General features: G+C 29.7%; 4 protein-coding genes and 1 pseudogene across 6 annotated transcripts; 4 read left to right on the forward strand and 1 right to left on the reverse strand.

The window, feature by feature from the left end:
• The first annotated feature begins 1971 nt into the window (after window positions 1–1971).
• LOC130970050 (mitochondrial dicarboxylate/tricarboxylate transporter DTC) lies at window positions 1972–4927 on the forward strand. Its single transcript, XM_057896006.1, has 6 exons — window positions 1972–2242; window positions 2396–2479; window positions 2853–2914; window positions 3117–3478; window positions 4061–4275; window positions 4522–4927. The coding sequence occupies exons 1-6, from the start codon at window positions 2114–2116 to the stop codon at window positions 4576–4578; spliced, it is 909 nt and encodes a 302-aa protein (XP_057751989.1). The 5' UTR covers window positions 1972–2113; the 3' UTR covers window positions 4579–4927.
• A 1391-nt stretch (window positions 4928–6318) lies between these two features.
• Window positions 6319–8474, forward strand: LOC130967324 (rust resistance kinase Lr10-like; annotated as a pseudogene).
• Window positions 8475–8511: 37 nt separating this feature from the next.
• Window positions 8512–9004, reverse strand: LOC130969712 (uncharacterized). Its single transcript, XM_057895565.1, has one exon. The coding sequence runs from the start codon at window positions 9002–9004 to the stop codon at window positions 8594–8596; it is 411 nt and encodes a 136-aa protein (XP_057751548.1). The 3' UTR covers window positions 8512–8593.
• Window positions 9005–12972: 3968 nt separating this feature from the next.
• LOC130970090 (heavy metal-associated isoprenylated plant protein 28-like) lies at window positions 12973–15136 on the forward strand. Of its 2 annotated transcripts, none has more exons than XM_057896064.1 (3): window positions 12973–13182; window positions 14492–14567; window positions 14646–15132. In XM_057896064.1, exons 1-3 carry the CDS (start codon window positions 13177–13179, stop codon window positions 14984–14986), a joined length of 423 nt encoding a protein of 140 aa, XP_057752047.1. In that variant the 5' UTR covers window positions 12973–13176; the 3' UTR covers window positions 14987–15132. The 2 variants fall into 2 exon arrangements, with proteins under 2 accessions (XP_057752047.1, XP_057752049.1); XM_057896066.1 differs by having other exon boundaries at window positions 12980–13182; window positions 14496–14567; window positions 14646–15136.
• A 5617-nt stretch (window positions 15137–20753) lies between these two features.
• LOC130965348 (uncharacterized) lies at window positions 20754–25278 on the forward strand. 2 transcript variants are annotated; one of them, XM_057890115.1, is made up of 11 exons: window positions 20756–21129; window positions 21443–21584; window positions 21685–21752; window positions 22401–22471; window positions 22591–22857; window positions 23005–23168; window positions 23266–23321; window positions 23428–23480; window positions 24317–24485; window positions 24579–24676; window positions 24767–25269. In XM_057890115.1, the coding sequence occupies exons 1-11, from the start codon at window positions 20976–20978 to the stop codon at window positions 24869–24871; spliced, it is 1347 nt and encodes a 448-aa protein (XP_057746098.1). In that variant the 5' UTR covers window positions 20756–20975; the 3' UTR covers window positions 24872–25269. The 2 variants fall into 2 exon arrangements, with proteins under 2 accessions (XP_057746099.1, XP_057746098.1); XM_057890116.1 differs by lacking the exon at window positions 22591–22857 and having other exon boundaries at window positions 20754–21129; window positions 24767–25278.
• The last annotated feature ends 1599 nt before the right edge of the window (window positions 25279–26877 follow it).

Genomic DNA, 26877 nt, shown 5'->3' on the forward strand with positions numbered 1-26877 from the left:
TATCTGTTATACTTGCTACTTGCGCTATCTACTTATTAATTGTGCGTGAACTTGTTTTGGTTGCTTCTCTCTGCTGAATTATGGATGACAGAGGGACGGAGGAGGGGTGAAATGGCTTGGTGTTATGTTAGGATTAAAGTTGAGTAATTTAGGAAGGTTTAGATTACCTACCCATGTTTATGGCTTTTGTTTAGTAATTAAGTTTTACAATTGTACGACAGAGTTTTAAGATTGCCTCTGGCATTCCCATGACCTTATTTATTATACGCGTGGCACCTTTACCATGCTAAGAACTTTCGGTTCTCATCCCATATTGTGTTATTGTTTTCAGATGTAGGTCAAGAGGTTCCTTGCTAGGCGTCTGGATCCTGAAGCGGAGTAGTACCTAGGTGTATTTTGGATTTCCTGTTTGTATATATGTATATATTTACCTAGTATGCTTTCCAAAAACTTATTTATTTTGCTCCTCATAGAGGTGGAGGGAGAGATAGGACCTTATCTTGTATTTTGTGTATTTTGGGATACCTATATATGTGTATATATATATATCCTCCGACAAGCCTTGGCTTCGCAGGTTGAGTCAGGAGCTAGTTATGCTGTATTCTTGGCCTTCTTTTACTCTGTTACTTATTCTTATTCTTATCTTCTAGGTTTCTTAGCATACAAGTAATCTTATCTCTGGAGCGTTGCGCTTTTCATTTTGCGATTTTGTTTACCCATTTTTCAAGGCTTCTAGTGTATTACTTCCTTTCACTATTATATGTTAATATTTCCGAATAGAGGTCCGTAACACCACACTACTTCTGTTCTATGACTTAAGCATAAAACTCTGTGTAGTAGGATGTTACAGTGGCGGATACCTGCAAAGGCACTCAAACGCTCAAGTTAATAAGAGTAGAAGATGAATATAACGTTACTCAGAGTGAGTAGCGTACTTTTTACATAGTTAGGATTTGGTATTTATAGAGTGTAATCCTTTGCAGAGAGGTTGAGATATTTTCCTGATCTTTTGATAACCACCTTAGTTTGTTTCTGAGTGGATTGTTATGAGCGAAATTCTCTCACTAAAGATAAACCACATTTATTATTGTATTTGAATTTTGATTTATAGGCATAGTTACACCGAGTTATAACTATTGGATCAGGATCAATTTTGGGTATCACTTTTGATTTGTACAGTAAATGAACTGATATAAAATTGAAACTTGCATTAGATACTATTTTTAAAATGATACTAATATCAGTAATGAAATACCGTCTCACTCTAAAACAAAAAGAGTAAAACGTTGTCAGCTGCTTAAATCCATTAAATGAACACTAATAATATTACTATAATGTTATAACATTATTATATTATAATATTGTAACAAAGGCTCCATTAAAATTTATTTAAATAAATGAGATGTATTTTGTATTTTATTACTTTATTTTTTTATCTTCTTATTAATTTGATAAAAAAAATAGATCTAAATCAATTTAACGTAAGTTCTTATCAATTTTATTCTATTTTTTATTATGCTTAATTAGATAATATTTTAAAATTTATTTTTATTAGTATGTAATATATTTTAAATATAGTATATAATTATTAATTTTATAATTTTATTTTTTTATTTTAGTTAAAAATTTTTAATTTAATTAAATTCATTTAAAATAACTAAAAATATTTTAAAATTTAAATTAAAATAAAATTATACATTAGAATGATAAATTTTATATTAAATTTTAAATTAAATTTTATTATATATAATGTCATAAATATTTATGTAATTTTGTAGTATCTAAAATAAAATAAAATTAATACTTAAACATTGGGGATGCTAGACGGAATCGTAGATTCGTACTTCGTAGTATCGTAATTCGTCGTAGTATCGTAATTCGTAGGTTATGGGCTCTGTTTAGAGATTAGTGTGTTGCAAATTTTGATGTTTTTCTACTCCTTCAGTGTTACTATTTTATTTATGTGATGTTGATAAATAAATACTAATATTTCAGCTTCGCTTCTTTTCTCAGCCGCTAAAACCTCGCTCTACTTGCAGCACCTTCAAGGCTTCACCTTCTTCTTCTTCTTCTCCCTCGCTTTCTTCGTCAAACCCCTTTGTTCCTTCTATCAATGGGAGACGACAAGAAGGCCAAGCCTGCTGCCCCCGTCGGCGTATGGTCCACCGTCAAGCCCTTCGTCAATGGAGGCGCCTCCGGCATGCTTGCCACCTGCGTCATCCAACCCATCGATATGATCAAGGTTCCATCAAAGTTCTCTCCTTTCATCTTTTTTCCTCTTTCTTCACTCAATTGGAATACTGGGTCTTTCTTGCTTTTCCTCCCAGATTCAGATCTGTGGTTTTCTTTATGTACGATCCATCTTCCAATGATTTCCTTGAAACAACTTTTGTAGGTCAGGATTCAATTGGGTCAAGGATCAGCTGCACAAGTCACTTCAACCATGCTCAAGAATGAGGGTGTTGCTGCTTTCTACAAGGTATTTGCATTTTTTCCCTCCTTTATTGGTTTTCTTTACCTGCGTTTTCTTGATTGATTTTGGCTGGTTCGGGTTTGCCTTAGTTTCCTTTTGTCTTTCTGAAAGATTAACGTTGATGATTCCAATGTAGCTTGCATGCTCTGCTCTTTACAATATGCTTGGATGTTCTATGCTTGTTTCTTACACTTGTTTTTTAACCCTTTTTACATACCTGCCTATAGATCTGTGAGTGGAAGTGGGTTTTATGCATTATTGCTTTGGCTTATGTGTTATGAAAGTGTTTATCGACTAGTATTTATTTGAATTTGGACCTTGATTTTTACACGGATATACATCTAATGGCCTCTAAATAATCTAAATCACCTTGATACAGGGTCTATCTGCTGGACTTCTTAGGCAAGCAACTTACACCACAGCTCGTCTTGGATCATTTAGGTGAGTTGTCTTGATCACTGTCACACTCTTGATCCATAAAAAGGAGAATTTTCATAACCGACCTTTTTTAGGGCCTTTTATTCGTTCCTTTTTGTTATTTGTGGAAATTGATAGCATTTTTAGCTGGGGTAAATAATCTTGTATGAGTTTAAGGGAATCAAATTGTGTTTGTGTCTTATTGGTGATTTTAATTGCTTTCTAGAATATTGACATCCAAGGCAATTGAGGCTAACGAGGGCAAGCCCCTGCCACTCTATCAGAAAGCTTTATGCGGGCTGACTGCTGGTGCGATTGGAGCGACTGTTGGTAGTCCAGCAGATTTGGCACTTATTCGTATGCAGGCCGATGCAACTTTACCTGCTGCTCAGCGCCGAAATTACACAAATGCCTTCCATGCACTTTATCGTATTGTTGCTGATGAAGGTGTTTTGGCACTCTGGAAAGGCGCTGGACCTACTGTAGTAAGAGCCATGGCATTGAACATGGGTATGCTTGCGTCTTATGATCAAAGTGTTGAGTTCTTCAAGGATTCGATGGGCTTTGGTGAAATGTCTACTGTGGTCGGTAAGTAATCATTTCTTTGTCCTTGAATAATTTACTCAATTTATTGGCTTTAGATCTATATACTGCCATAGTTGATCACTTAAACTTCTAAAGTTTTGGAAGAGGATATGAAATTAATTGATCCTGTGTAGTTATTTTTTTTTTCATGTTATAGGTAATTAAAGTTCATCTCTAATACTTTAATTGTGTTCATCACCTGTTTTGTGCATGTGGTACCGTGTTCATCAATTCTAATGTATCTATGGCGAGACTGCATATACATTGCATATACATTGAGAGGGTTATTTCTCTGGTCACTTACTTTTTCCATTGGGGCTCATGATATTTGTCAAATAGCACTGAGTCTTTCTGTTAAATTATTAGGATTATCAGTGGTAATGTTGAAACAATTGGATTGAATGAAGTACATATCATATTCAATTAACCATTTATATTCTAAGTTTTGATTGGGATATTGTTTGTTAATGGTTGTTCATTTTCTTGTGATCTTCCATTTTTTGAATGAGGACCATTATGTGTGAAATTTGCTTTTATGCATGGTCATCATTTTACTACTAACCATCTATTGAATCTTTTATACAGGTGCAAGTGCTGTTTCTGGATTCTTCGCATCTGCTTGCAGTTTGCCATTTGACTATGTCAAGACCCAGATTCAAAAGATGCAACCGGATGCCGAGGGAAAATATCCATACACAGGCTCTGTTGATTGTGCTCTCAAAACCTTGAAATCAGGAGGACCTTTCAAGTTCTACACTGGATTCCCTGTCTACTGTGTTAGAATTGCTCCTCATGTCATGGTATGTATTCTCTTTTATCCCGTTGGTTGGTTTGGATGATCTCCAATAATATCTTTCAAGAAAGTTATACTTCATATTAGGTATAAAAATTAATTTATGTTTAGATGTGATATAAAAGGATCTTTCATTGTTGGACAATTTTTCGATGATGTAAACAAGTTCCAAAGTCCTGCCTATAATGATTCTAATGGCTTCTGTTTTATCATTCACATGTTAGTAATCATTGTTATTTGGTTGGTTATGCAGATGACATGGATTTTCCTAAACCAGATTCAGAAATTGGAGAAATCTGCTGGGTTGTAGGGAAAGCTAGTGGTGGGCATTTTGTGTTGGATTCAAGCTTTTTGAGCATTTAATAATTTGTTGGCTGTGTTGTAGCCCTTTTTGGCAAAAATTAAAACATGAAAGGAGCTAATCATTTTTTATAAGATTTAATTAATCTTGGATCATGAAGCGGGAATATGACATACTTGACAATGTATTATCTATAAATTGCGGCTGTAGCAGAATAGTATAAATTCCATTTTTGAATGGATGTCATGTGATTGAGAAACTTGTGGAGATGATTGATGTCTTAAGCCAGAATAAGTACTCTATCTCATATACCATTTCAACATCAACTTTGTTCTTTTATTGGATGCATTTCTTGTCACTCCATTTTTGTTTGAGTTTATCTGCCTTTTTATATGAAGTTATGGTTGAACATGAGATTCATGTGATAATGTAGATATTTTAAATTATAGAATTTAAAAGCTGATTTGTTTCCCATTTTAAAGACACTTGAAAGTTTAGCTTCACCTGTAACTTTCGATCTATAGTTAATCAAAAAATAATATTGTTCGTTTCGGATTTCTTTTGTATATGATAAGTCTATTTTTAAAAAATAGGAGTTTTTACTAAATGTCTTAAAAGTATTAATTAAACTATTAAAGATATAAAAGTAAAATGTTTAACCTTTCGAGGAAAAAAAAAGAATACAAGTTTTAAGTTTATAATCATCTATGAAGCACTAATTAATTTCAATTTTTTTATAAGACGTGTGACATGGCACACATTTTTTGTAAAACTTGGAAATATAAAATGTATATAAAATATAAAGTTTTTTTAAATAAATTATAATAATATTTTAATATTTTTATGTTTTTACTGTTTTTTTTAATTATAAAAATTATTAAAGATAATTTTTGTATTAATAAATAATATTAAATATTATTTCCAAATTTAGTTAAATAATATTATAAATAATATATTATTTATAAGATTGCACAAGTTAACATGTGATTGTGTCTCACACTATAAAAATTTAATAAAGAATGCTATTGAATCCTCAAAGTGGTCTCTCAAATTCATAATTTTTATTATTTTAGTCCTTCGAATTTAAAATTATCTATACTGATACATGAGATTCAATCTTAGACATCATATTGACTCCTGAACTTTTTTTAGTATTAAATCAGCGAACTAAATACTGAATCAGTGAATTAAGTGCTGAATTGGCTTTGACTTATCGTACATTGCTAAACAGTGTCATTTTGTTTTGGCACTTAAACAAGGTAAAAAGCTAAAAGAATAGTTTATATGATGTACAAATCGTTATATCTTTCTTTATTTTCTAAAACGACATCATTTTTGTTTTATTTAAGAGTTAGAACGAAAAAATACTATTTAGCAATGTGTCTAGCATAACAAATTAGAGCTAACTTAATATTTTATTGATTGATTTAACGTTAAAAATGATTCAGAAACTAATACAGTGCCTAAACCTAAATCTCAGAAACTAATATAATAAATTTTAAATTTAAAAGACTAAAATAATAAAAATAGTAAAACTCGGAACCACTACAAGAATTTAGTCAAAGAATGTCCAAAGAGTATTCTTAGCAAAAGCAAACATAGATAAATAAATTAAATAACAAAAAAAACATACATTATCCGCATCTTGAGTATTTGACTTTGCTGTTGACTTGGAGTCAATGATAGTGTTCCAATCATTTGTACGTATACGTTTTTAATTCTGAATTTGTTCTAAAATGGAGAGTCTAGTCACTAAATCAAAGTAGGTGTTAATTATAGATCTTCAAACATGGCTAACCAGTTGGGAATCTTGATCCCTTTCTTGTTGATCATCTCAGCAGGAAGAAGTTCCAGCGAGCAATGCAAAGTAGCAAGTTGCAGCATGGATGGACCTTCCATCAGGTTCCCCTTCAGGCTGAAAGGAACACAACCAGAATGGTGTAGCCATGATTCTTCCTTTGATCTTTCTTGCACTGATACCAACAACACAATGCTGCAGCTCCCATTCTCTTTCAAGGCCTTAGTCAAAAGCATCAACTATTCATCACAACTCATAACTCTCTCTTATCCTCAAGGCTGCTCCATTCACACACACACATTCCACTGTTTGACTTTTCTCTTTCTCCTTTTAGCTTCATTGATGGCTCTCTACTCCATAATTATGCATTGTTCAATTGTTCGAGGATGGATAAGGAATACTTCTTAGCATCTAGAAGCTTTTCTTGCCTTCATGTACTTTTCAAGTTGTAGCAGTGAATTCTGATCAATCCATTGTTAATACTCAGTTATTCTCTTGCACTAGTATCCGCAGCAGTGTACCATTGCCTAGTTCTTTGTTTGACAGGAACATTGATACTGTTCTTAATTGGTTCCAACCGGATTGCAAAGACTGCGAAAGTGAGAGGAAACGAATCCAATCATAGGCTTGAATGTATAGGCCTCCCCCATAGTACTAAAGGTATAATTTCTTCCTATATGTTAGTTTTGAGTTTATGAGGGATTTTCTTAAATCTTTGAACATTGTTATTGCATTGATTGTTAACTTGTTATGTTCATTTTATTGGCAGGTTTACATAGAGGGAAAAAGCTTGCTGGTAAGCCTTTTATAGCTATTGGTCATTTTGCATAAGGAAGACAGAAATTTCAAAAATGAACTTGTTATGTTTCTATGTACAGGTGAAATTCTAGGCCCTTTTATGTTTCTATTTGTTGGAGTGGCAGCTTATTGTGTCTATGTAGCTGGCAATGAAAGGCTGAGTTATATGAAGATCAAAAAGCTTTTGGAAGAAGAATTACAAATCAGTTTAGGGAAGAATTGGGGCAAGGAGCATATGGAACTGTCTTCAAAGGGAAGCTAGGGGATGAAATTGAGGTTGCTGTAAAGGTCTTAAATGCTTCATCAGCTAATGGCCAAGAGTTCATCAACGAAATGGAAGCAATGTGTCGAATTCACCATGTCAATGTGGCTCGCTTGGTCGGATTTTGTTCTGATGGATCTAGAAGAGCTTTGGTATACGAATTTTTATGAAATGGTTCGTTGCAAAAATTCATTTCCTCAGCAGACACCAAAGATGCCTTTCTAGGCTGGGAAAAGCTACAGGATATTGCTCTCGGCATAGCCAAGGGAATTGAGTATCTTCACCAAGGATGTGAGAAAAGAATTTTACATTTTGATATCAAGCCTCGTGAATCGTGATGTACTTCTAGACAGTGATTTCACACCAAAACTCTATGATTTTGGTTTAGCAAAGCTCTGCCCAAGGATCAAAGTATAGTGTCAATGACCACAGCTAGGGGTAGTTTGGGCTACATTGCACCAGAGGTATTTTCTAGGAACTTTGGCAATGTATCGTGTAAATCGGATGTATATAGTTATGGAATGCTGCTGCTTGAGATGGTTGGTGGAAGAAAAATCACTGATATCACAGAAGAAAATAGCAGCCATGTTTATTACCCTCAATGGATTTACAATCTTCTAGATAACAAAGAAGACATTAAAATCCATATGGAAAGAAAAGAAGACACTAGAGTTGCAAAGAAGCTATCAGTTGTAGGACTTTGGTGCATTCAGTGGCACCCGGCGAATCGTCCAACCATGAAAGATGTGGTTCAAATGGTGGAAAGAAATGGGGAGGGGTTAGAGGGCTAGATTATGTAATGGAAGCCTGAACCAAGAACAAGATGTTATCTCAGAAATAGAGTGAAGTTGTCATTAGCAGTTAAAACATTTATTCTTAAATTACATAGTATTTATATGAAGAATAGTGTAAGAATGTTTATAAAGTAGTTTCAGAGATGTTTAAGTTGGTCCAAATAGATGTAAGTTGATGCAACTGAAATGTTTGTTTAATCCCAAGTCATATACCATGGGTAATTGGGTTATATGCCTAATTTTAGTGTTTTCTTTTCTTTTTTCCACAGTAGTATTTGGACAAAGCAAAATTGAAAAGGAAAGATGACAGATTTATTACTTAGTTTTGCTTGAGACTCAAGCAAAGGCAATTGATTACATAGGATAGTTATGTTACTGGCCTGAAGCAAAAGCCTCAAGTGGGAATGTTTTTGTGATCCCAGCAAGACTCTTGAAGTGAATCTTCCCAGTGGGAGGATCATCAACACTTATTTCACTAACTGGAGGCCAAAGCATAAGCTCCTTGGCCTTCACCCCTTTGAGCTTCTTGATCTTCTTCTTCTGAACATAACCATTGATCTCAGTGTCATAACTCACAAGCTTGCTAATCAACTTGAAGTTATGTTCAACCTTCTTCTTTTGCAGGATCCACATGTAACCGGTGCTCCTGACATAACCGACTTCGATCACGCCGGCCAGAGGAAGAAGCCCCAGTGGAAGTCCAGATTCTTCTAAGAGGGAGATTGCCATTTTCATTCCCTCCTCATGGCCCTTGCCAACAATTGCACCTTCTTTCTCTGCCATTTTTTTTCCTTTTTACTTTTTCTTTTGTCTAAGGTAACTGATGCAATTCAGTGGCCTGTTATGTAGAGAGTGGCATACCAATATGTGACAAATAGTGCATGGAGAAACCAAGATTTGTAGCATTGTGTTAACCATCAAATTATTTTACTGATTACACTTTTCAGCCGGCTCCTTTAACTTATTTGTATGTCTACTACATACACTACACTCTAAGGTCAAAACCGCGTCACGGATAAGCAATAAGGAATTTAATTTGTATGAAAAAATCATGAGTTTAATTCTTACTAAGTTTCTCGAGAGTTATCTATCCAAATTTTATATCGGATAAAATATGATTTTTGTCCTTAATATTTTGATTTTTTTAAAAAAATATCGTTAACGATTTAATTTTGTTCATATTTTATCTTAGTATTTGTTATGGTGCCTAAAAGATATTGTCTAATTGTTAAAATAGGTTAAATAATTAATTTTAAATTTAAAAGTATAAAAGTTAAAATTTTTTAAATATTTTAAAATTATTATAAAAGGTAATTTAGGCAAAAATTAGACACCAAATAAAAAAGGAAAAATATAGAGTACTAACATATTATCTGCCAATTTATTGCCAACAATGATTAATTATTATATTTTAAACACATATATAAAGAGACACATCTAAAAAATATATCTATAAAGACACTTCTATTAAATACAGCTATAAAAATTAAAAAAGACATTTTTATTAGACACATCCACAAAGACACTTCTATTAAACACACTTATAAATAAGAGTTGGCAGATGTTGACAGAAATGTTGTTGGTAATGTAGCGAGATTGAATAAAAAATATCATAAAATTGACATTTTATCTTATCAAGAGTTAATTATATGATGCTAATCTTATTGACTAAATCCGTAGACTACCAACATTTATATAGTCAGAAATATATAATTGGACATAATACACACTCATAAGAATAATTAATTATTTCGAAAACAAGAGACTTCAATAGCTATATCAATAATTCAATATTGTTACATATATTGTCAACAGATTTGTTTTCATAATGGATGCATGGAAATTGCCTGAGGAGTAGTTGACACTGTTGGAATAAATAATTTTATTAACCTACATCATCTATATTAAATCACCAAAAATATAACATAATGTGAAAGTGTACCTTTATTCATAAGAGTTTAGATCTTGTGGTTTTTTTAATTTTCCTCAATTAAAGCCTTCTATATTCTTAAGTCGCTGAACTGCAACTCTTTTGATGGGAAAAGAACAATAAAGGCGGTTTTGATATATTTGGGGACTAAAACCCTGAAAGCTTATTTATATTTGAGCATAACACCTATTAAACCCTTAAGCCCAAATAAGATAATATCTAAAGTCCAAAAGATAATATATCTAAAATCCTAAAGATAATTATTAAGGAACAAAAGATAATATCTAATTTTATTCTCATTTAATTCCAAATTAAAAGTAATAATGACTTATTCAATTTAGCATTTATAACAATAAATGAGATCACCATTATATAAGTCATTTAATTTAAAATAGCATAATTTGTGATTATAATTAATATGAGAAAAACTCTGCGTACAAGCGATTAGGGCTTGTAAGTATTACAAGCCCAAAATTCGCTGCAAGTGCTACATCCTTTACACACGCTACATCCCTTCTTCTTCTCCTTCTTTTTCGATCGTTCTTTTCTCCTTCTTTCTCACTGGTTTGTTCTTCGTCGTTGACGTTAGTTCCTCCACATACTGTTACGGCACGTTTTCATTGCACCTTCTTCTTCTTCTTCCTCTTCCTCTTCTTCTTCTTCTTCTTTTCTTTTGTTTCTTGCCTTCTCTTTCTCCTTTTTCATTTACGTGCTTTTCTCTCTGTTTTCTTTTTTCGTTATTCTCGATTTCTATTGTTTTTTGACATCAAGCTCTGAAATCGTTTTTGAAGAAGAAGAAGTAGCAGAAGATGAGGAGGAGAAAGAGAAAGAGTTCTGAATTATGCATGATTTTGGGTGTATTTCTTAAATCTTTTGGGTGTATTTTCTGTAATCTTTTGGGTGTATTTCTATAATCGTTTGGGTGAATTCCTGTAACCGTTTGGGTGTATTTCTGTAATCTCTTGGGTGTATTTTATGTAATCGTTTGGGTGTATTTCTGTAATCTCTTGGGTGTATTTTATGTAATCGTTTGGAATGCTTGCCATTTTTTCTGAAATAAAAAATACACCCATAGATATCAGTAAGATACACCCATAGATATGAGTCAGATACACCCATAGATATCAGTCAGATATCACTCAAATACACCCAAATGATTACAAAAATACACCCAAAGGATTACAGAAAATACACCCAAACGGTTACAAGAATTCACCCAAACGATTATAGGAATACACCCAAAGGGTTACAGAAAATACACCCAAAGGATTTAAGAAAATACACCCAAAATTCGTTGAAGTACATCTTATGCATAATTCAGAACTCTTTCTCTTTCTCCTCCTCATCTTCTGCTGCTTCTTCTTCTTCAAAAACGATTTTACCATGAAAAATCGAAGAAAAAAAAAACGAGAAAACAGAGAGAAAAGACGTAAATGAAGAAGAAGAAGAAGAGGAAAACGAGGAGGAAGAACGTGCAGAAACGAAAGAAAATGAGAAGAAGAAGAGTAAGAGGAAGAAGAACGTGCAGCAAGAAGAAGAAGAAGAATTTCAGAAACCATGAAAATCGAAAAAAAACGAAGAGGAACCGTTTGAGTGGGGCGCGTGTAGTTACGCTCCATTCAAAATGAGTTAATGCGCGTGTTAATGAAGTTTGGGCTGATAACTTGTAAAACTTGTACGGCCTTTTTACTTGTATATGTAGCAGGCCCCTAATTAATATATGTATTGCCCACAAATAAGTTAGGAATTAAAATAATTTCCTAACAGAAACACCCATGATCTGATTCGTTCCTTGATTTATTTACTGAGAAAGTTAAGGGAAATGAATAATCCTATTCATTAGATATCATTTCATACCATTAAAAATATTAATGATAGTTAATTAATAACTATACATCACAAATTTGAGTGCCCCTAACATTTCTCTTATTTATTTACACAATTACACCTAAGCGCTTAAAACATTATTCTGGAGCTTGTCAGTCAAGAAGAACTCGCTAACAGAGCTTCATAGTCAGCTTCTGTAATTACAGCTATGTCCTATATCACTTAGGCTATATTTGGTTGGAAGGAAAGAAGGATAGAGGAAGGAAATAGAAAGGAAAGAAAAAAAAAAAAAGAAATTGAGTGAATTTTTATTTTTTTTAAATGTGTTTAGATAAAAGAAAATAAGAAGGAAAGAAATGTTATAAAAAGATAATTTTATCCTTATATTATAATATATATTAAAAAAGTAAAAGGATAGTATTGAAAATAGAGGGAGAAACATTAGTTTTCTCTCCATTTTCTTTTCAATGTTGGAAAGAAAAAAAATTGGTGGGTTTCACCAATTTTTTTCCATTCATTTTCTTTCTCTTCTAATTTTCTTTTTCAACCAAACAATAAAAAATAATCATTTTTCTCCTCATTTTCTTTTCTCGCTTTTCTTTTCTTCCATTTTTCTCTCAAAGAAATATAGCATTAGAGAAAAAAAAAATTCTAACGCCGTGCCGTTTTAAATTGCAAAATGGTCAAAGCAATTCTCTCTTGAAGCTAATCATCATTAATCATAAAGTCATAATTTAGGACATAAGAGTTAAAATATTAATAAAGTGACATGAACTAATAGTGACGTGTGGCACATTTCAACATATATGTAGAGGTTTCACTAGGGGCTCCTCCCTATTTCTGAGTATTTGCTATGCAATTTCCATAACGTGGACACGCTCAACTAATTGTTTACAAGGAAACGAGTTATGAAAAGAGAAAGAAAGTGCCGTGGGAACCAAGTGTGAAATAATTATATAAATAAATAACCTTTCTTTATTGATTATGTCACAATTTTTTAATGTTCTTGTCTTCGTCGTCGTCCTTGCATTGCTTGGTCACAATCGTGCACTACACATTCATCGGTTGTTTGTGATGAATAGTTTGCCACCTATAAATAGGACATATGAGCTTCTGTCCTTCACCATTAGAACTTAATTTAAAGCTCACATCATTTCAAAAATACAAAGAACACTAGAGCTTCCTGTAACTTCCAAATATGACGGTTAGAAAACACTACTATTTATTAATATTTTTTCTCCCTGCCATTGCTATTGTATAGTGTATACCATGTCTGTTTGAATTTGCATTTTGTTGTGCGTTTGCATCATATGTAATGCACATATAACTACGTATAGAAGTTCAGTTATCATATTACTGTTATATATAAATTGTTTTAGTATATCCATGATACTTAAATTTAACGTGAAATTAATGGACTTACTATTAGGGGTGGAAAAAGGCCAGGCAGCCTGCCAGGGGCCTGTAGCCTGGTTTGTGTTTGGCCTGGCTTGGCCTGACCTGTTATAAAATAGGTACAGGTCCAAACTCTTTTAAAAACCTTAATACATTAATAGGTTAGGTCCAGGCTTACTAATTAGCTTTATAGGTCTGTCAGGCTTGTTTGAGCTTGTTAAAATATAATTAAATATATAAATAATTATTTATTATTAATAAAATTATGAGATATTTTAAATTTATTATATTTTATTATAAATATTTTTGTATATTTTAAATATGTTAAAAGTTTAAAATTTTTTATAAATATTAAATATATGACATATTACATATAACTATTTTTATTAAAAAATAATTTTTTAAATAATATTTTTATTTTTGTAAGAAAAATTTATCAGGCCTTTTAACAGGCTTTAGGTTAGGCCAGGCTGATTTATAAAGAGCCTATAACAAGCTGCAGGTCAGATTCAAACCAATCAACTATTAAATATGACAAGTCAGGTCTATTAAAAACAAAGTCTAACCTGACCTGTCCTATTTCCACCCCTATTTACTATACGAGCCTAAATTAAAGTTTAAATGAGTTTCCATTTGATATGTCCAAAACTTTCGAATAATACTAAAACAATTGGTTATGTGATGACAATGATATATAAAAAATTGTTAGCGCAATTTAAGGCTATCTAGCATATCACCTTGTATTATTGGTTATTTATGTCAATATATGTATGGTGTAAGAAATCATTATAGACTTGTAATTGAACAGTCATATTTATCGGGGCAAGTGAGAGTATTAGACTATTTAATTAGTACTGTATTTCTAATTTTACATGAGAGAAAGTTTAGAGATCAGTATTTTTGTTAAAATTTAGTCAGCATTTAACTATTAAAAAGAAAATAAGTAATCCTACACTATTAGATGTCATCTTACACTATTAAAAATATTAATAATAACTAATTAATGGTTAAACGTCACAAATTTTGCTGACCTCCTAACACTCCTCTTTACATATTGAAGGTAATCACATAAAAATATGACACATTATTTAACTAACTAATCTTTGTTGTGACTTAAGATAGTAGAAATGTGTGTGCATATGGATTGTCCGGGGTGCGAGAGCAAGATAAAGAAAGCTCTGAAGAAGTTACCTGGTATGTAAAATTAATTAATTTAGCGTTATGTGCTATGTAACATGTATATATGATGATGGATTTAAATGGCATACACAGGAGTTGATGAGGTGGACATAGATATGAAGCTGCAAAAGGTGACGGTTATGGGATGGGCAGAGCAAAAGAAGGTTTTGAAAGCGGTTAGGAAGACAGGAAGGAGGGCTGAGCTGTGGCCATATCCATACAACCCTGAATACCATGCATTCTCACGCCAATATGCCAACCACACCAACACCATGACCTCTTCTTCCTCCTCTTCTTACAACTACTACCACCATGGTTACACTTTTGCCGATGACTTTGGCTATTACCGAAAGCCTATTGCTGCTTCCATCGTTAGTGACAAGGCCATGGCTATCTTCAGCGACGAAAACCCTCATGCTTGTTCTATTATGTGATCTCACCATTATGTAATATTTCTTATTGATTTGTATGCTTGTTTGTCAAAATATATATGAGATATCTAAGTTACATAAAATATAAAAATTACTTGAGTTGCTTATTAACCAAGTCTTAAGTGTCTAACATGCGAAGACAATATTATGGTATTTTTTAGAAATTAGAGAATTAATTATTTTTTTATATAATATCGTATAATATAATTACACATATTTATGGGCATCATGATTGTGTTCCTATAAATAAAAAAAGGGAGTGCCTGTAGGCCAAGTGTTTAAGGTGACTAAAGTAACCATGTGATGTGTCTTGTATGATTTGTGAACACGTGCAAATATAAGGACGGCGAGTAGAGACCTCGATTTCTTAGCTTTTTTTTAAAAAAAAATTAATAATAATAAATTATTAAGTATGATTTAATTTTTTAAAAATTTATTTAATATTTAATTTAATATAAATAAAAGTTTATTCTAACCTAAATATTAATGACTTTTAATATCTAAAAATTAGGTAACAATATTAAAAAAATCTAAAAAAAATATTATTATTAATATTTTTTAATTAAATAATTTTTTTAAATCCCATAAAATAAACTTACAATTAAAATTGTTTATACAACCACAATTAACAATTATACCAAAAAATAAAATTTTTTAAAATTTATTTAGTGTCAATATTATAAAAGTTTAAGTATGTAAATATTCACCTTCATAATTCAAAAATTAACATTTTGTTATGTTGATGAATCAGCGTATTGAAAACTTCTAGACATGCATGTTCTATACTTTTATGGATCATATAGTTCCATTCTGTTGGTTTATCAAGGCTAATTCAGATTATTGTGTTCATTTATTGTTCCCAATATTTATTTATTTATTTTTTGTAAGTTTCATTTCTATCATTAGCCTAATTGGCATTTTTTATTTTTCAAGTTCTATTATTTCAATATTTTATTTATCTATGATTTTTTAACCAATGAGTTACTTGTGTGAATTGTCTAATCATTTTTATGTTAAATTCCTTGCAATATACCAATATTTAGTTTTTTTTTTTAAGAATCCAACCCATTAAAGTTTATAGTGGGCTGTTCTTATTAATGTACTATGTGGATAAGTGGTGCTGGAATTATATATGAGAATTACTATAAAAGACTTTGGTGTAATGTGTTGATCTTTTAGCTTAGTTTTTTTGAAAATGCTTGGTTTTTTTTTTTTTTTTGTGGACTTGAAAATGCTTGGTTTTGTTGAAATGTTGTGTTATATTTGTTTAACAAATTTTGGTTATTAGTTAATCATTAATATTTAAAAGTATGGAATAAAGCATGTTATTAAAAAATTAGATTAAAAATACTAAACTAAGAATTAAAGTGATGACTAAATGATGGTAAAAAATAATAAATTCTGATTACCTCCTAATATGTATATATATATATATATTTTTTGGTAAATGCTATCCAACCCCCTCTAAAATAACATGTAAGTTACCCTTTATTATGTGTCACATTGTAATTGGTCCTTATCTTAACCATAGTTGAGTTATTTTATAATTTATTATTCTTAAAATATCAAAGCTCCACTCCCGTTAATTGAAGCACATTCCACTCCTCCATTTTTTGTTCATCACTTCATCACCTAGATTCGGTCCTTCCAAGCACCGTTGCGTTCGTGACAAGAAGCACCAACGTCATCGCCATCTACTGTCTTCCCACACAACCTCTAATTAATGGTTAATTTTAGTTATTAAATTTTTTTATTAAAAAAATATATCTTTATTTAATTACGTGACGGAACATATATTTATATGTAAAATATAATATAATAAAATAAATCTATTCAAAGTATTTAAAAGTTTAATTAAAATTATGAACATACAAATATAATAATAAAATTTGTACTCCAAACAAATAAACATATTTTTTTATCATACATATATTTTTTTAAAAATAAATATATTATTAAAATTAATAACAGAAATTTAAAATAATAAAATTTAACTTTCTTACCGTATTTTTTATAGTATTTTTATTTTTTAATTTATAATTTATTAGTACTTTATTATTTAATTAAAATTAAACAAATTATTTTTATGAAAAATTATTTTTTGTATTATATTAGAGAAGAGACCAATATAGCAGTTTAAAAAATAAATTATATAAATATTTAAGAGATAAATATGAAATACATACCTAAAATAAATAAAACAGACAAAATGGGAGTACTATTGAAAAATGGAGAATTATTTTTGTCTGTTTTATTTATTTTAGGCATGTATTTCATATTTTTCTCTTAAATATCTATCTATATAATTTACTTTTGTATTTAAAAATTTTAATATTATCTATTTTTTTTAAATTATTTTTACATTATTTTTTAGACTGTTATATTGGTCTCTTCTTTAAGATAATACAAAAAATAATTTATCATGAAGATAATTTATTTAATTATTAATTAAATAATAAAGTACGAATAAATTAAAAATTAAAAGAATAAAAATATTATAAAAAATACTTGTAAGAAAGTTAGATTTTATCATTTTAAATTTGTGTTATTAATTTTAACCATTTATTATTTTTTAAAATAATTTATGTACAATAAAAATATATTTTTTCTGATTTTAATTATACTTTTAAGTACTCTAAATAGAGTTATTATTATATTTTACATATGAATATATGTTCTATCGTGTAATTAAATAAAGATTTATTTTAATAAAAAAATTAATAACCAAACTAAACATTACTTAGGTATGTATTTTATATTTATCTCTTAAATATTTATACAATTTATTTTTTAAACTGTTATATTGGTCTCTTCTCTAATATAATATAAAAAATAATTTTTCATAAAAATAAATTGTTTAATTATTAATTAAATAATAAAGTACTAATAAATTAAAAATTAAAAAATAAAAATACTATAAAAAATACGGTAAAAAATTTGAATTTTATCATTTTAAATTTCTGTTATTAATTTTAATAATATATTTATTTTTAAATAATATATGATAAAAAATATATTTATTTTTTTGGAGTACAAATTTTATTATTATATTTGTATGTTCATGATTTTAATTATACTTTTAAATATTTTGAATAACTTTATTTTATTATATTATTTTTTACATATAAATATATGTTCCATCACGTAATTAAATAAAGATATATTTTTTTAATAAAAAAATTTAATAACCAAATTAACCATTAATTACGTGGGTAAGCAGTGATTCACGTCAAAAAGAGGTACTGGCTATACTATACTGGGAAGAGAGGTTGTGTGGGAGGGCATGGCGATAACGTTAGCGCTTTTTGTCACGAACGCGACGGTGCTTGGAAGGACCAAATCCAGGTGATGAAGTGATAAACAAAGAATGGAGGAGTGGAATGTGCTTCAATTAACGGGAGTGGAGCTTTGATATTTTAAGAATAATAAATTATAAAATAACCCAACTATGGTTAAGATAAGAACCAATTACAATGTGACACGTAATGAAGGGTAACTTACATGTTATTTTAGAGGGGGTTGGGTAGCATTCACCATTTTTTTTTGCACGATTGAACGACTAAACTGTAATGTTTGAGAATTGTTTGAGTGAATATGTTTTCATCCAGGCGCATTTTGTTAAGCAATTAGCCATATCTTTGTTTAGTTTCTTGTGATGATCTTCTAATGATGATATGGTGATTTTGATATAGAAAAGTATGGACAACAAAAGAAAAAGGCTATTGAAAGGTAGCTAATTTTAAGAATAGCTTTAGTCATGTGCCAAAAAAACAGACTAAGAAAATCATAGCTCAAATGAACATCATGAAAATACACTTGTGAAGTGTGTATTACATTGTTATTATAATCCTTTAAAGCATTCTGTGATTTATATATCTATTATTAAATGAATCCTTAATTGTTAATGGTATAAATGCAACCATTAATAAATATTTTTAAAGAATGATATATTGCAGATTTTTGTTTACAATCTGAATACGTTTTCATTAGTTTGCATTGCTTTCCTTTCATTGTGAGAAGGTGACCACTTGGCAAAGGATAAACGTGGACAGAGAGACCTAGAAGTTATGGAAGATCAAAAAAATAAAAATATGAAACAGATTTTTTTTTATTTAACACCTATGAATGCTTTTTTGAATTTCTAATTTGTATTAGCTATCTCATAAAGGTTTAATACCTTTAATTAAAAGTCTGATGTTCATTTAGTTTTTGTTCGCTGAGGCTATCATCTATGTCTTGCTCACAAATTACAAATATTTTTTTTAATGTCCTTACATATCTCACTGTTAAAGCAATTTTGTCATAATCAAATAATGGATTGAATAGATGCAACACTGATTTTCGGACAAAATAAGAAGCTACAATGACCTAGAAGCAACTTGAGTTTTGGAACATAGGGTGATAGGGAGTCAAACATTATACAGTATAATAGAACATTTTGAACAAGATACTTAAAAAATTAGTAATAGGTGTTTAATTAATTTAAATAGTCATACCAAATATTTGAATCCATATAAAGTTTGATAAAATTTTTAGATATAATTATTTTTATGTGAGATTCTTTCACGTTTGAAAACATTAATTTACATTTAGAATCTCACACAAAGTAAAAGTTAGATAAGAATAATCAATTATTTGTTTTTTTAAAAAGACAATAGGTTATTTTAATTATGTTAAATGAAGGAAAATATTTTGTTTAAAATTTAGGACTACATAAAAAGAGTGAGATTATCTCAGAAACTAAGAATGAAACTAAGAAGAAAGCAAAGTTGGAATTAAGTTGGCGTTTCACCGGATAAATTTACAAATTTTTGATTTTGTTTGATAGCAATTGCCAGAAATTTCTCAGAATTTATAGATTGGCATTCGAACAACTTCTTAAACTTTTTTTCCATATATGCTAGACAATAATCAAAGTAAAACGGGTCGAATTCTTAATCAGAGATAAGAATAATTAATTATGACAACTGAATCAGTTTATAATTTATTAAATGAGTTATAATAACTACAGTATTAATATAAAATATTTTGCCTATTAATATTAAAATATCTCATTTAAAATAATATTAATAAAATTTATTTTATATTAACTTTAAATATGTCATATATGAACTATTAACAAAGTTTTACTTATGATTTTTTTTTATTTTATTCAAAATTAAAAATTGAAAATATAAAATTTGAACAACAAAAGATAATTAAATTCAAATTCAATAAGAAGTACTCAATATATATAGATGTAGTACTCCCTCTTAGTATAATTAGATAAATTAATATAGTATAAAAAACATTCTAAAAAATACCGTGTATTTTAGACATTTTTGTTGAATCGATAAATTTAGATATCCACCACTGTATGTGAGTTTTTTTCTTGTTAATTATTTTATAATTATAGTGTGAATAGTATTTTAAATAAATAATTGTGATTCAATGTCTATATAAAATATTTTATACTATTAAATTTGTTATTGTTATATATTTTAAATTTATAAAAATATTATTTATATATTAATTTATATATTTATGTATAAATATATATATACTTTATTCTGTAATTATAACATGATTGTTATATTTTTATATATATTATTTATATATTAATTTATATATTTATGTATAAATACATATATACTTTAATGTTATACTTTTATATATATACATAAAAAATTAATTGTATTAGGAAAAGGTGCGTTGGGATGGCGTGACATTGCCGTGACAGAGTACGGCACTGCGAATGTGATTAACTAATTAATTCCCACGAATGGTGAACTTTTGATGTTACCTGAACCAGCAGCAACCCCAAATTGAATCGCAGAAAAGAACAGAGTAGAGCAGAGAGGATAAGTTATGGGCACCGATTGCAAGATGTGATTCGCGATTCTCTCTTCACTCTTTGCCTTGAAGCAAGAGAATTCAATCACGATTACCATTCGGTCCCTAGCTCTCCCTCTCCCTCTCCATTTTTTTCCTATATTTATATAAATAAATACAGATGGCAACCGCTCCCTTCATCCACGCGCGCTGTCTTTACTCGCCACGAATTTCCAGTTGCAAACAACCACCATCCTCCTCCTCCGCCTCCCCCTCTTGTTCTTCTTCTTCTATTCCTTCCTCTTCCTCTTCATCAGTTGTGTCTTTCTCTTCTGGTAATTTATCTTCCTCACCTAATCCAATATAATTTTGATTTATTTATATGTTTTTCAATTCATATTAAATTCATCGTCATGCTTTCATTTCAATCATTCATTATCTCCCACCTTATTCACCTGCAATCAATTGTCTATTTCTCAAATTCTGTTTCTCTAACCATAATCAAATATATAATTTCCAAGTTTACCTATAATTAATTAATTAATTAATTAGTTTGCGTTGGCACTAATATCTTAAAAACTGTATTAAATTGCTACAAGTGTAAATGTCACTATACTTGGGGCGTAATCTAACTTTTTTTTTGTTCAGCCACAAACAGCGGGCAGAGTCACCAGGGCATTGGAATTCAAGCTATGAATACTATCACTCATGGAAAGTCTATAGCTGGCGCATGGAATTCAAAGAATGAACCTGAACATCTCCTTGTTCTTGTTCATGGAATTTTGGCTAGGTCTGTCTCTGAGACGCATCAGTTGCTTTGGTTATTAAATATTTGAACGTTAAAATTTAATTTAGGAGAACAATAATTGCTTATGGCTTTTCTGATGCAGCACAAGTGATTGGACATATGCAGAATCAGAGTTGAAAAGGCGTCTGGGAACAAACTTTCTAATATATGGTACTTCCTACGACTTTTATTATGTATACATAGTGAATGCAAGGCTAATTTTTTTTATATGAAAGTGAGATAAGTGATATACTTTAACATTGCGTAATTTTTTGTATTTTTCAAAATTGTGAAAAGAACTAAAATTATAGGGTTCGATTTTCTAGGAGTACAGAAATTAAACTTTTGGAAGGACAGGAATTAACCTAAATCAAATGGTTTCACATTTGAAATTAATACTCAAACTGTACATAATTTTAAAAAACACTATTACCAATCCAAATATTAAAAAAAAAAAGTGTGAATGAGAACTTTGTGGTTATATGTTGTATTCTGCTTGCATTTTAAACCATGACTTTCTTAGCCAATTTACAAAAACCGAAACTTTGAGATTTTTTTTAGAATAAATGCTAAATGTATTGGCCATTACTATTTGACATGCCTTGACATCTCAAACTCGATCTATGATGTGTGAACCTTACTTTTGTTTTTAAGTTTTCCTAGACAGTGCATTGAGAAATCATATTTACATTGTTCAAAAAGTTATTAGTGTAAGCTGTTGAGGATGAGTGGATAACAACTTTTTGTCTTTTAAGTCATCAATAAGTACAAAATTATGTGTAAAATAGAACTCCATAAAAATTATTTTGATGGCTGCAGTAAGTTCATCAAATACTTATACTAAGACATTCAGTGGGATTAATGGAGCTGGAAAGCGATTAGCTGAAGAAGTAAGTATTGAGATATATGCAAACTTATATTCCAAAGTTTGAACATTTAATTTAAGTAGATAGTTTGGAGTTTCTTGTAAATTATTAATTTTTATGCTTATTATTTTTCATCAAAATAGGTCAAGGAAGTTGTTAAAAATACAAAAAGCTTGAAACGGATATCCTTTCTAGCCCATTCGTTAGGAGGCTTGTTTGCTAGATATGCAATTGCTGTCCTATATTCACCTGATGCATACAATAGGGACCAATCTGGTGATCAAGCAAACAGCATAAAAGAAAAACCTCAAAATATAAGCTTTTTCAAAGGAGGGACAATTGCTGGGCTAGAGCCAATAAGTTTTATTACTTTAGCAACTCCACATCTTGGTGTAAGGGGGAAAAAACAAGTATGTCCTTCGCAACATAAATTTTGGTGCCGATGTTTTTTCTGTCTTCATCTATGTTATTATTTATGTTCTTCTTCTTCTTTTTGAGTCATACTGAAAATCTACGGATCATAACAGTTTTGGTTGTTGTCTGTGTGTATATTTCAGCTTCCATTTCTACTGGGTGTTCCAATCCTAGAAAAGCTTGCTGCACCAATAGCTCCTTTTTTTGTTGGCCGGACTGGTAGTCAATTGTTCCTTACTGATGGGAAAGCCAACAAACCACCTCTTCTTTTGAGGATGGCTACGGATTGTGAAGAGGGGAAGTTTCTGTGAGTTTAGGAACCTAAACATGCTTGCTCTCTTTCTCTCTTTTCTTTTTAATTTTCAAGTGATCGAGTACTTAAAGAATGATTTATTGTTCTGTAGATCTGCACTTGGAGAATTTAGATGTCGGATTGTTTATGCCAATGTTTCGTATGATCGTATCCTTTCAGTATGTTAATCTTGGATTATAGCATACTAGATATATCAATAAGACCTTTTTGGTCTAATTTCCTCGATTTTGGAATTTTCTTTGACTGTGTTTAGATATGGTTGGGTGGCGCACATCCTCTATAAGAAGGGAAACCGAGCTCAGTAAGGTGAATATTATGATTTTTCCTTTTGGATTATCTCTATTTTTTCATTGTTATTGATCTTTATTATTCATTTATTCAACATATGTAAATTTATTATTTAATACTTATATTAAAGTAAATATCTACCAAGGTTCTTGATATGTACCATTGTATCTGTGTTAACTTTGTCACTAAAATTATTAGTTATAATTTAAATTTTTTAATTGCCAGAGTTGGGTAACTTTTGTGGGTTTGAGTTTGACATGTTATTTGAATTGAGTTTCAATTTATTTTGAAGTGGAGCCTTATAACAACTATTAAGATAGTTTTCTCCGTGTGATTTTAAGGGCCACGAGTTCATATTATGCTGGTGTACTTATTATTTTACGGGTTCATATTAATAGATAGTCTAGGTAAATATAAAAATATCATATCAATGATATTTCTATGCTTTTTTATAATTAGTTATAAATACAGTACTTATATATTCATTATTAGAATAAGATATTATGTATTTTAAATTAAGAAAGATAATTGTCTTGAGAGAGTACTGTATCTATAATTAATTATAAAATCCATTAATAGTTCAAGTGGGTTTTTTTTGTTACATATGCTTCAGTTGATCACCTGATCCATAAAAGGCAGGGTGATAATGGGGTTTCCTTTCTTGCTAGTGTTGTCGGTAGGTTCTGTATTGCAAACTTGAAACAAAAACTATGGAAAGATTACGCAGATTCTGTATGAAAACACAGAAAGAAAAACTATTTAATGTAAAAAGGAAAGAAGCAGTAAAAATGAGAAAGCTAAGAGCGCATATAAATTTTGTTAAAAATGCTGATATTGTCCTATTATATTTGCAGCCTCCTCGGCGATCTTTAGATGGATACAAGCATGTCGTTGATATGGAATACTGTCCGCCGGTTCCTTCTGATGGTTCTCATTTCCCTCCAAAAGCAGCAAAAGCAAAAGAGGCAGCACAAAATGTACCCAATGCCCAGAATACTTTGGAATATCATGAACTCATGGAAGGTGATTATCAATGCCAAGAGCCTGAAAATATATCAATTAATTATTTCAGTCATGGTGCTTTTTCTTGTTCCACTAAAACTGTGTTTTCAACAGAGGAGATGATACGGGGATTACAGCGGTTGGGATGGAGAAAAGTTGATGTCAGCTTTCACGCAGCATTCTGGCCGTTCTTTGCTCATAACAACATTCATGTACTTCAATTCACCCATCAAACCTTGTTGTCATGGATGATGATATATCATTAATACATAGTTTCTAAATGAATACTTATCTGATTCCAGGTGAAAAATGAATGGCTTCACAATGCTGGTGTGGGAGTAATTGCTCATGTTGCTGATAGCTTAAAACAGCAAGAAGCATCATCAATTTTGGCTGCTAACTTGTAATCAGATGTAATTGCACTCTGCTGGACGGAATACAAGATGAAAAAATCAATCTTTTGGTTTATGAGTCATTGACACGCACATCATTTCTTTACAAAGTATCACATAGTATAGTTCTCAGTTAAAGGGATCGTTATATGCAACTTTTGTAGAACCATATATTCCCATTACCATACGAGTGATGAAGAAAGAAAACAGATTTCTGATTTTTTGAGCACCAAGTTTGCTTGCTCTAGATGCCAACACTCCCTTTGGCAGTTAGAAATAGCAGTACGCATCAGTGCCTCAACATATTTGGAGATATATAATTTATATATAAAAAAAATCTTAGGTGATTTTTTTTCTCATGTGAATCAATATTAGTAAATTTTATTTATTTAATTTTACTAAAAATATTAGGTTATTTTCTTAGCATTTTTTGTACGTAGAAGAATATTAGAAGTTCAGCAGAATTGACCAGTAATTAGCTAAAAATGTTTAGAAATGTAAAATTAAAAATATGTTGTTAGATTGTTATATTAAAAAAAATTAAACTGATGATTAAAAATACTGACTAAAAATATTAAATTCTGTTGACCTTTAAACATCTCTCTTCTACATATTTAGTTGTTACTTGTTAGATTTTTTATAAAAGTATACATTTTTTCATTCTATTATTTATATTAAACATTGTTTGGATTAAGAAAAAAAACATTGTTTGGATTAAGAAAAAGAGTGAGTTTAATTTTAATACATAATATAAAGCTTATTCAATCATATTTATGTTAGTGGATTTAAAAATTAGTTATTTTTATTATAAGCCTATAATATACTATCGGTGCTGAGTAAAACTCCTTTATGAAAATTAAATTCAAAGAATATTTGATTAACTTTTTTTCTATAATTATTCTTATGTATTAGGTAACTATGTGAGTAAATAATCAAATTGACTTTTAAGAAATTTTAAATTAAATATTTTAGTTTTTAATACTTTTTTATTTTTAAAAATTAGTTAGATAAATTGATTTTTTTAAAGAAATATTAAATTATTTCATAATAAATTATTTTTAATTTATTTTATAGTAAAATTAATTTTGATTATTTTGAAGGAAGATTAAATTATTTTATAATAAACAAAATTATTAAAATTTTATTTGTCCTAAATTAAATTGTTTAATTTGAATTTTGGGTCGGATTTAAATTTGGAGTTTTGATTTTTTCCTTTCTTAATCTGACTCTGACAAAAAAAAAATTTCTTTATTGATTTATCAACATAAATTTCTTTTAATTAATTTGATTTAAATAATTAATTCATTCACTCGTATATTTAAATAAATATTAAAATTTTTTATTTAAATTAAATAAAAATAAAAATTACGAAAATACATAAAATATAAAATAATAATCTAAATGCATAACAAATTACATCTCGAATACTTGGGAAATTACAAAATAGGTATATTAAGTACTTAAATTTCATTCTGTGACACAATGATGGGTGACGTATCCGAGATATATGTTTAGTGGAGAGATGCGTGTAAACTTTGAATACGGTCTTAATATTCGAGATACGTTCGAACGCATAATACGGGTCTCAAAGTTGACGAAAAATATTTTCAAAGACTGGAGGTAGAGAACAAGAACCAAAGTTTAATCTTTTTTTTATTTTGAGGAGTTGTGTTGCCATTCTAAAGAATGAACAAGAAATCAAATTAATAGTTTACTCATTAATATGAATGATTTTGGAGGTTAAAAAATTCTAAAATGTTAACAAATGTATCAGAATTATCTATAATTAAATCATTAAAACAATAATAAATTTATTTTATTCGTACGTGGTGTTTTCGATTTTTGTTTTGTGGAATCAAATTTAAATCTATAATATTTTTTCTATTTTTATGACCAAATGCCGATCTTGGCACTGATTACAAAACAAAGGATTCTCCGATTCAATCCTTTTATTGATTTATCAATATAAATTTAATTAATTTAAATTATTCGAATAATTAACTCACTTATTTGTACACTTA

Source organism: Arachis stenosperma, chromosome 3 (genome assembly GCF_014773155.1).
Source record: "Arachis stenosperma cultivar V10309 chromosome 3, arast.V10309.gnm1.PFL2, whole genome shotgun sequence".
NCBI classification, from domain to species: domain Eukaryota; kingdom Viridiplantae; phylum Streptophyta; class Magnoliopsida; order Fabales; family Fabaceae; genus Arachis; species Arachis stenosperma.